Source organism: Oryx dammah, unplaced genomic scaffold (genome assembly GCF_014754425.2).
Source record: "Oryx dammah isolate SB20612 unplaced genomic scaffold, SCBI_Odam_1.1 HiC_scaffold_23, whole genome shotgun sequence".
Lineage (NCBI taxonomy): Eukaryota > Metazoa > Chordata > Mammalia > Artiodactyla > Bovidae > Oryx > Oryx dammah.
Genome location: NW_024070207.1, coordinates 39088680 through 39099725, shown reverse-complemented (window position 1 = coordinate 39099725; position 11046 = coordinate 39088680). Strand labels below are relative to the sequence as shown.

General features: G+C 41.9%; 1 protein-coding gene and 1 non-coding gene across 2 annotated transcripts in view; one reads left to right on the top strand and one right to left on the bottom strand.

Moving 5' to 3' along the window:
• Nucleotides 1–4111: 4111 nt before the first annotated feature.
• TRNAC-ACA lies at nt 4112–4183 on the top strand. The gene has a single exon. It is a non-coding gene; the product is annotated as a tRNA-Cys (tRNA).
• A 2937-nt stretch (nt 4184–7120) lies between these two features.
• Nucleotides 7121–11046, bottom strand: part of HPRT1 (hypoxanthine phosphoribosyltransferase 1) — a 29090-nt gene continuing 25164 nt past the window's right edge. The window contains exons 6-9 of the mRNA XM_040266190.1: nt 10716–10798; nt 8575–8621; nt 8344–8420; nt 7121–7820 (exon numbers count right to left, since the gene is read on the bottom strand). Coding sequence (XP_040122124.1) covers nt 7773–7820; nt 8344–8420; nt 8575–8621; nt 10716–10798 — 255 coding nt within the window. The 3' untranslated portion in view covers nt 7121–7772. The remainder of the gene's footprint in view (nt 7821–8343; nt 8421–8574; nt 8622–10715; nt 10799–11046) is intronic.

Here is an 11046-nt window from a genome sequence, read left to right as displayed (position 1 = left end):
TTCCCCCAAGTTCCAACAAAAGGCCAGGTGGCCCCTTGTGAAACTTGTTTAACCACACCTGACCAACTAGAGCAAATGTTGCAACTGTTAACAAAATGTCTTCAGAAAGGTGATTTTGGAAGTGCTGAGTTTCAGAAAGACTCAGACTGAGGAAAGACCAGGTAACTTTAAGAAAAGGGTGGTTTGAACACCATCCCTGGTGTCAGACAGATCCCGGTTTCAGTACTGGTTATGTTCCAGATATATCACCTTGGGCAAATTCCTTCCACTCTCTGGGAGCTCAGCTCCCTCACTAAGAAAATGGGAAGGGGGAATAATAGTGCGTACTCAAGAGGGCGTTGTGAATAGGAATGAAGCAGTGCATGCCCAGTGTCCACACATAGTCAGTGCTCGGCAAAAATGTACCTGCCATTAACAACAAGGAGGGTGATCCTCAAGGGATGGGAGGGGAAAGCAGTGGAAAGTAGGAATAATGGGGACGGGATAGTGTGAACTGGGGAGGGAACATCTAAGTAGACCTTTTTGTATAGCTCTGACTCTTATGTTTTGCCATAATAAGTATTTACGACTGGGAGCTGGAGGGCTTACATGAAGTATGAAAGTGAAAGTGAAATCGCTCAGTCGTGTCCGACTCTTTGCAACCCCATGGACTGTAACCTGCAACCCCAGGCTCCTCCATCCATGGGATTTTCCAGGCAAGAGTACTGGAGTGGGTTGCCATTTCCTTCTCCAGATCTTCCCAACCCAGGGATCGAACCCGGGACTTCTGCATTGCAGGCGGATGCTTTACTGTCTGAGCCACCAGAGAAGCTGAGTTTATACATGAAGTTTATACATGAAGTATAAACACTAACAAATGAATCAAATTCCATTATAGGTTATTAAAGTAATTGTGGAAAATAGCATTTTTACTGAATACTGTAAGTCTTATGACAAAGATCTGTCCACAAATACTGGACTCTAGTTAATAAATCTGTTATAGGCATATGTAACTACTTTATGATACTAGGGTCAAAGAAACCAGTGAATTGAGCCACATTCTCTCTGTCAAAGAAAAAAAAGTTTAAGAATAAAGAAAAGGGGAAGGTTAGAATGGATCTTGTGGTGTGGATGAGAGTGGAGACAATAGACATATGGAAATAAACATACTGACGTCCCCACTCTCACTCAAACTACAGGATTCATTCTAGCCCAGATACAGAAGTAAACATAGATGTGTGTGTACATGGGTTAGTATGCATGCTTGTAATTCCTAGCTCTGTCCACTGGGAGGACCTAGAAGCAAGAACACCCCAACAGTCATAAGCACATCTAGCCCTCGGATCTTGATTTCTAATACCATTGTCCAGTAAAGGAACCAGGGCTTCTTGAAGTAATGGTTGATTCCATACCAGGGCAGGGTAAACACAAGGTAAACCTGTAATATCCCATGGTGTCAGGAAATAGGAAAGTGCTTGAAAAAGGGTGGGACTAATGGGAAGATGCACAGCAAATGTTCCAGGGGAAAAAAATGTGCAACAGAAATGAACCTGTGATTTAAGTTCAAAACTCTCAAATACTGTCATAATGAAAGGAATAGGAGAAAAAATGTTGAGAAGTTCTACTGAAAAGCTACTAAGTTTGAAAGTCACTTCAGTCATGAATCATGAGGAGGCTCATTATGATGTACACTCAGGCTGTATAAAGAGGAAACTTGAAACTTAATTTGGCAGTTTTTCTTGGTAATGCTTGAAGTTACAAATAATAATGAAAAACCATTAAAAATCATTACTCTTTCAAGTGGTTTGAAGTATCTATAAAATTCACATTTAAAAATGGCAAAGAGCACACACAATCGTTCATGCCAGAGTTATTTTGTCTGAAGCTGCCCACGGGATCATAAAATAAGCCAGCAGAAAAATTTGAAGATCACATTAGAAGAACTCTGTAATCATCTTTGAAAATGCTTCCCAGTGCCAGAGGAAGTCAGTTTGCATTCTTAAAGATCAGCCATGACCTCAAAAAAGCACTTTAGTGTACAAGTCATTTGGAATTATTACCTTCAATGAGCTTAATATTTTCCTCTATGCTATCAGTGTATTCATTTCCACTTAAGAGCTGAGTGCCAAAGGTTAAGTGGCAGTGAACAAAGAGCCAGGTTCTGGACTAAGATTGCCTGGGTTCAAATTCCTCATCTGCCCCTTCTAGCTGTGTGATCCTGGGCAAATGATGCAGCCTCTCTGGGCTTGCATTTCTTTATATGCAAAACTGGGGCAATTAAAAAAACCAACCCACCATCATAGGGTTTATCATAAAGATTCAAAATGCTTAGTATGGTCCTATTGCATATGGTGATAATAAAAGATTAATAATAAATAGGGTTTGGGGGTTTTGTGTGGGTTTTTGTTCGGGTTTTTTGTTCAACCTGAACATGTTTTGCTTCTTATTCTAGGTAATTCAGATACAATTTTAAAATATTATATTTACCTTTTAACTTTCTATCATTTATTCAACAAATATTTATTGGGCACTACAATTTGGCAGGCACTGTTGTAGGGGTCTGGGATAACGCAGTGAACAAAACAGTCCAGGTCCTGCCCTCACAGAGCTGATGGTGTACCACCGGAGACAGCCAATAAATAGGGAAATAAAGGAAAAGCTCCATTCGGCAGGTGCTTGTAAGGGAACAGCTCTGCCATAGGCCATGTGGACAAGGTCAACTGCAGTCAGACCCTAGTCTCAGATCAACGCCCTGACCCTCCCAGGAACATGGTAAACAGCTTTGTGAGGAGCTGTCCTGAGGCTACTGGTCACCCACCTCCCAATCTTGAGGGGCTGCCTCAGAAGGTAGTTTCTGGTCCCTCTCCTTGCTTCCTGAGAGGCATGGGACTTCCAACCTTGCATCACTGAGGGTACAACTGAGGGTGATACAATCATTTAGTTGGAGTATGGAGCCGACCCCACCACGACAGGGCAACCCACCACTTGTCATCTGTCTTCCCTGGTTTGGTGCCATCCTGCAGGGACTGGGGATGCAGGAAGCTGACATCATGCTGGGATCTCCCTACCCTTCGAAGTAATAAACTCTCTGCATCCACCTTGGGCTTTGTTTCCTCCCCATCCCAATCGATGGCAGAGTGGCAAGTCCCACCTAGCAGCTATGGCAGTAGATACCATTTAGGGACTGCCTGACCACTTGACAGAGCTAAGGACCATGAGGAGATTAAAACAAAGGTAATGGAGAGAGACTTTGAGGCTATTAGGCAGACCAGGGACAGGTCCACCAAGGTGATAGGTGAGCTCATCTGGGGAAACAGAGTAATAGGAGGAAGGAACAGCAGTGTGAAGTAAAGTGAGACAGGAGGCGGAGGATAAATGAAGTTAGGGGAGCGGGCAGGGGCTGATTTACCTTCTCCAAGATCCCCTGGAGAAGGAAATGGCAACCCACTCCAGTATCCTTGCCTGGAAAATCTCATGGACAGAGGAACCTGGTGGGCTGCAGTCCATGGGGTCTCAAAGAGTCGGGCATGACTGAGCAATTAACACTTACTTACTTACTTTTGCAGGTCTGAGGATAGCTTGAGTTTTCAAGTGTTAAGAAGGCAAGTGGTATACAGCTGACGCTTGACCAACACAGATTAGGGCCACTGACCCTTCAAGTAGTCAGAAATCCGCAGAGGTGTCAGTTCCATGTGCACAGATTCAATGCACAGCAGAGTGTGTAGCCCTGGAGGTATTTTTTTGTAACACATCGGCATATAAGTGGTCCACACAGGTGAACATTGTTATTCAAGGGTCAATTATAATCTGATTTGTAGTTTTCAAAAGACTATCATCCAAAAAAGAGGAAAAAAAACACATAAAATGAAAAAAGGATGTCCCAAACTATGGCAACCCACTCCAGTATTCTTGCCTGGAGAATCCCATGGACAGAGGAGCCTGGTGGGCTACAGTCCATGGGGTCACAAAGAGTTGGACATGACTGAAAGCAGGGGCCTAGCACTCTGGTGAAATATGCTCAGAGTACTAGGAGTCTGATGCTAGGAGCAGCAAGGTGGGGAAGAGATAATCTACCCTTGTAGGAGTTGGGCTTGAACTCTGAAACCAGGAGCCACAGGAAGGATTTGAGACTTCCCAGGTGGCTCAGACGGTAAAGCGTCTGTCTACAATGCGGGAGACCCAGGTTCAATCCCTGGCTTGGGAAGATCCCCTGGAGAAGGAAATGGCAATCCACTCCAGTGCTATTGCCTGGAAAATCCCATGGACAGAGGAGACTGGTAGGCTACAGTCCATGGGGTCGCACAGAGTCGGACTGAGCTTCTTCAGTCACTCACACACGCATACACAGCCCTATCAAGACTCACTCTAGATAAGATTTAAATTAGGATCACTTAGGGTGCTGTATTGAGAGACTGTGTCTGTTGGTCAGGGGAAAGGGGGACAAGAATGGAAACTGGAGTTCGAATCAAATCGAATTGGAGGTTACTGCCATAATCCACGGAAGAAACCATGGCCAATTTGTCCGTGGCAGCCTTCCCTCCACGATTTTGGCAACTGAAGCTCAGAGAGAGTCTCTTCTGTGAAATGTGCTTAGGATGGATAAAAATAATGTATATAAATAATTTAGCACAGCATCTAACATATATTAAACCTATTAAATAGTAGCTACTACTGGCTTTGCCAGTTTCATTCCTGAAGCCTCTGCACCTACCTTGAGAACTGCTCTTACAGGTTCTTGTGTCTTTAAAAAATGCAAATACAATCTTATCTCTCTCTACTTAAAAACCTTGAAGTGCCTTCACCCTGTGGAATGCAGAAAATCTACCTTCCTGGTCACAGCCTACTGAGTGGTCCATCGTCTGGCCTTGACCTTCCTCTCCAATCTCAGGGCCTGCCTCTCTCCTGGCTCAAAGACACTGGCTTTCCTTCTCTCCCTCTGACCCCTCAGATGGTTGTCACCATCAGCTCATCTCTTCATGAGGCTGGTTTCTCTTCCATTCAGTTGCAGCTCAACAATGACCTTCACTAACTGCCTTATCTAACATAAGGCGTCCACCCCTCACCGACCAGTCCCTAGCACATTGCTGTTTTAGGTCCTTCACAACCTGCCACTATTGGAAATTATTTGGTTTGCTGTCCCTCTCCCCAACTAGAATGAAATCTTTGTGAAACTAGGAACCTTGCCCATTTTCCCCAGGACCTAGCATATTGTAGATGCTCAATGTATTTCTAGGATCTCAAATGCAGGGAAGGACATTACTTGATTAACTTAAGCCTAGCTAAAGTATTAAGACACTAGCCCAGGTTATCTATAAATCTTCTATACATGGAATTAAAATGGGGACCTACCTATATTTACAGGTATGATTCATAGAATATTATAAGCATTCACAATATGGTAACATATGAAGGCTTTGACATAATGAATTTTCCAGGTTGCTGAGGTTTTCTTCTTTAAGCACCAACATTTCCCTGGATGGCAACATTCCTAAAACAGAGTCTGTGTTGCCCCAGCTCCTAAGATCAAGTAAATGAAATTTCATTTTCCCTTCCTTATGAACATTCCTTATTGTAAGAGGCCGAAGTGAAAGAGCAGCCCTGAGGGATTACTGAGGTGTGACATTTATGACCATCTGCTCCAATCCTCAATGACTGCATGGTCCCGGAGCCTGCAGCTTTTTCCTTTTAAATATTCTTCCTCTACCTTGACAGGCTGTTATCCTCAAAATTACTGCTATTCCTGTCAGTATCTCCCCTCCCCTTTCTTATAAATGTGTTAGGGGAAGCATACTAATTGAAACCGCCCACCCTGGCCAGGCACCATAGTAGCCATTTACATGAGCTGTTTTATGACAGGAGATCCTGATAAGGAATACGGAACTAATGAGCCACCACCAACTGGACGAGTTTGGGAAAGGTCGAAAGGAGACACTGCATGTCCGTCCACTTCCCGGAATCCCTCTCGCTAGCATCCATCTTGGCTGAGCGATGCATGTGCCACCAGGAAAGACTCTGAATTAGAATGATTGGCCAAAGACCACCCTGAAACTAATCCCGTCACCATAAAACCCGACATTGCAGGCCACACGGCAGAGCAGTTCTCCTGGGTTCCCTTACCCTACTGCTCTCTACCCGGGTGCCCTTTCCCTATAAAATCTCTTGCTTTGTCAGCACATGTGTCTCCTCGGACAATTCATTTCTGAGTGTTAGACAAGAGCCCAGTTTCGGGCCCTGGAAGGGGTCCCCCTTCCTGCAACAGAAAGAAGAGGGTGAGGCAGGTGTGCAGTGGGAGGCAGGATGCAGTGGTGAGTAGGGTGGCCTGGGACACCTGGTGGGGGGACGTGGTGAGGAGAGGACTTGCGAGGCATCCTCTTCCTGATCCTGGATGCTACACTCACAGGGTAACACTTACCTCAGACTCACAGGTCACAAAGATCAAATGAGATAACAAAAAGTGACAATATTTTGCAAACTAGGAAGTTCTAGGAGTGTAACACATTATTATTCATTATCATTCAAAGTTCCCCATGGGGAATCACAGAAAACTTTTTAAGGCACAAATATAGCTGGATGGCCTACAAGGTTGCTAGTTCATACCTTACCTGGAGCAGAGAAGCAGTGAAGAGTTTTGGCTTAAAACTTACCTTCCTGCTCCCAGGAAGGTTGTTGTTCTTTAGTCAATAGAGTATTCTCTACCCAAAGAAGGTAGCAGTCTATGTTTGAAAAGCTGTGGAAGTGTAGGTGAAGTTGTGACTGAAACAATTTAACAGAATTACAAAAGAGAGGGCCATGCTATTTTATTTTTGGTTGCCCTTCTCAGTTTGTGGGATCTTTCTTCCATGACCAGGGATCGAACTTGGGCCCTTGGCAGTGGAAGTGCAAAGTCCTAACCACCAGACCGCCAGAGAATTCCCTGAGTGGTGTTATAGGAAAATATAATAAACTATATACTATGTGTCTAAAATCCAAGGCCTCTGAAGAAGGTCTAGCTCCACCAACCCGTTTTAATAGAAAATCATTATTTGCTGTGTTTGGTAAGGATTACAATTAAACTATCTACTAAAATTTAACAGACAAGGAAAAGGTAGCCAACAGAAAACTAAACTAGGTTAATTTGTAGAGAAATGACAGGTATGCATAATTCCCTTTAAAGAGACAGCCTTTATTTGAAGGATTTTTACACTAAAGAATTCAAAAAGTGGTAGGTTTTTGGAACTTACTGACCTGTATTGAAAAGGAACTGTTGACAAACGTTCACCAGAAATAATCTGAACAAGCAAGAAAATATAGTTAATACTGCTGGAAATCGACTAAAAAAATTCCAGGACATACAGTTTCTCTGACATAACAATACTTCACAGACACGAGACTGCCTGTTACTTTTCTAAACGCTCAGTGGTATAGTTAACAATATTCAATCACTTGTTCTTTCCTGAATATATAAAAATTAAAATACCAATTAAAAAACTAATATATTCTTCTCTTTAAATGTTTCTTACAGATACAATTTCCATATTTTCAGTCAATAGTGGTGTGGCTTAAGAGATATTTCATTCACAAGTCAAACAACAATCTACCCAAAGGGAACTGATAGTCTTTAGGCTCGTAGTGCAAATGAAGAGTTCAGGAATGCAGCAACTGACATTTCTAAAATACAAAACAGATCGAATTCTTAGGAGATACATGCAATAAGCTCTACTAAGCAGCTGGCCACAGAACGAGAACATTGGATCATGTCACTGGTGATTTCAATGGGATGCCAGGTATTTCCAAACTCAACTCGAACTCTCATCTTAGGCTTTGTATTTTGCTTTTCCAGTTTCGCTAATGACACACACGTGCTATAAAATAAAAATTGAGACATTTACATTAGGAAAGTATCATCTGAAGTGAAAGGCAAGAACAATATTTGGCATGTCTTCTATGAATAGTATTATGCTGCAGGGGTTTTAGTGAAACCAACAGAGGTCTGTGTGCCTTCCCTATCTTCCTCATCCATGCTCACAAATGCATTCTCCAGATTCCTGCCTCCAGAGGAGGAGGTGGGTATTTGAAGCAGAGTGACTTAAGAGACAGAAACTAGTTCCTTTCTTTCTTATGATCATATCCATCATCTGAAATAATAATGGGACGGTAATTGTCTATTAAAGCTGTTCAACTGTTGAGCCAGCAAGAAGTGTTGCCCTCGCCTGGCCAAGTTCCAGCTCTAAGGACGCCTGTACTTGACTACAGCTTTATGTGACTAATGGGAACCATCAGTCTGTTCGAATTATGAGGCGGTGGAAAGAGAAAACAAGTCTTCCCTTTTGTAAATTTTTATATGGGTTCTGAAAACTGAGAGTGAAGAAAAGAAGCATTACTTACGTTCAAGTCCCTGAAGTATTCATTATAGTCAAGGGCATATCCCACAACAAACTTGTCTGGAATTTCAAATCCAACAACTAAAAAGAACCATAATTCATCATTCAGATACAGAAAACATCACTTTCAAATCTAATATGTGTAAACATTCTCTAAAGTAACTCTAAACCATTTCATATAAAACTTGTTTGGGTTAAAGATGGTTAAATGGTTAACGAAAAGTAATTCACTTACAGTCTGGTCTATATCCAACACTTCGAGGGGTCCTTTTCACCAGCAAGCTGTTAATTATAAAATGTGACATGTGACACATGGAGACAGCAGAGGGCATTACAGAAGAGGACATGTGTGCTCTGCAACATGGTTTCATCCGCCGTTTAGCCTGCTATGGTCAGTTTTCACAGACTCAAAGAAAGACTGTGAAATGGAGAGCAACATCACAGGGCTCCCTGGGCAGGGGCAGCAACGAGTTCACACTACAGATGGGGCCCTTGACTGATCTCCACCTGAGACAGAAGGGACTGTTCTGAGAGCTGCCCCCTGACTACCCACATGCCCATCAAAGGGCAGCTCACTAGGAGAATGAATGGGTGGGGAATGCCAATGAGCAAAGATGATAAGATAAAGGCTCTTAGTCCCAAATCCCCAGAAAACAATCCCTAAGCCACAAATAAGTGGCTTACAAAGAGGCACTTTAGCCAAAAAATAAATAAATAAACTACCACCCTAAAGGAGCTGGTATTTACTTTGGAGAGCAGAAACTGCTGGTAGGATGCGGCAACTCTACAAAAGCTAATATCCTAACCCAAATGCTGCCTGCAGAATTTTTTCAGCTGTTAAAGAAAAAAAAAAAACAACAAAAACCAGAACGTCTTTACATATGATAAGGGCAGTCCCAATAAAACTCAAGATTTCACACCTTCAGAGATAAGTATATTAAAAGGGCTGGAAAAAACCTACACATCAGAATTATCTGGGAACCTTAAAAAATATATAACAGAACTGAGATGCCCAAGCCATACCCCTCACCAATTACATCTGAAGCTCAGGGGAAGGCACTTTTAAATTCTCAGGTGAGGGACTTCTTGCTCCAAATACAGGGGGTCTGGGTTTGATCTCTGGTCAGGGAACTGGATCCTATGTATCAGAGCTGGGAGTTCACAATGCCACAACTCATGATTCCACATGCCGCAGCTGGGGATCAAAGATCCCGAGTGCCATAGCTAGGACCTGGGGCAGCCAAATAAATAAATTAAATTAATAATTATTAAAAAAAAAAAAACTCTCAGGTGATTACAATGTGCAGCCTAAGTTGAGGAGCACTAGCCTAAGTCTTAGACTCCAAGAGATCACAGTCTAGTAAGTCCTTCATGATTCTCCTTCCAGTAATGAGACCAATAGTTTTTTTATTTGCAATTTAACTTTGAAGTTAAAAAGCTTTCTAGTTATTCTTAATCCTGCTCTGAATAAAAAGAATAAGCTTTATGTTTCCTCTGCTTATGCATAAAGCACAGATACACATACACTATACAAATGCACAATATATCTGTAATATTAAAATGCAATGGCAAGGAAGAGATTAAGAAAAAAAGGACGAAAAACAAATGACCTGGGTCAAGTCCATCACTAAGAAATGACCTAGGTATTCTTTGAATACTTCACACCTCCAGCAACAGGAAATACCTCTCTCATGAGGCAGTCTTTCTCAGTTTCTCAGCATATTCCAGGAAAGAGGCACAAAAGAATATCTAGAAAAGTACATACCACGGTAGGTTGACATTTAAAACCCTAAAAGCACGTACAGAAATAAGCAAGTGCACTGACTGGTTTATAGGAAATTGGTTAGAGCACTAGAATGCATCATTTCTACACTTTCATCATGCCTGTCCCAAATCCTGATGATAAACTTGCACCAGCTATCCGAAAAGCCCTGAAAGACAAACTGCAGACATATGACTCAGTGGAAGGCTTACTCTGATTCAAAGATGTTCAACAAATACTTTGTTCCTTTAAGAGAGGTTTATGAAAAACCAAGTAATCATTAAGGGGGAAAAAAGGCAGATCACTATCTGACCCCTACAAAACTTGGTCTCAATTTTGCTAAGTGGCCCCAAACCCTCTGCCATGCTACCCTGGAAAAGTTGGTATCATTACTATATTGTTGAAAATCCAAATATTAATAACATAAGACGATAAGGCAACTGCACTGAAAAGCTTTAAAACGTGATGAATGATTTACAAGGACATTTACTGAGTCCTATTTGAGATTATATTACTTTGAAGATACAACTAGAGTTGAGAAAATTTACTCTTACAAAGAAGCAAGTACTCTTTTTTCAAATGAAGTAGATTATGTCAAAATGTTATATACATACCTCGCAACCTTGACCATCTTTGGTTTATGCTTCTTGACCAAGGAAAGCAAAGTCTGCATTGTCCTCCCAGTGTCAATTATATCCTTTAAAAACAAAGCAAAGATATTTAAATGGCAAATAAAACCATCACAGCTTTAAATTCAGTCATTATACAAACACACACAAAAAACAAAAATCCCACATATAACTGGAATAATGCCACTGTTTTCAGTGCAGTTATTCTCACCACAATTCATACTGAGATATTCTGGAATCTGAAAATCAGTTGGCTCTCAGCAAGCAGTAGGAACGCCAGTGCTCAGGGCTGGATTTTATAGGCACCAAGAGGTCA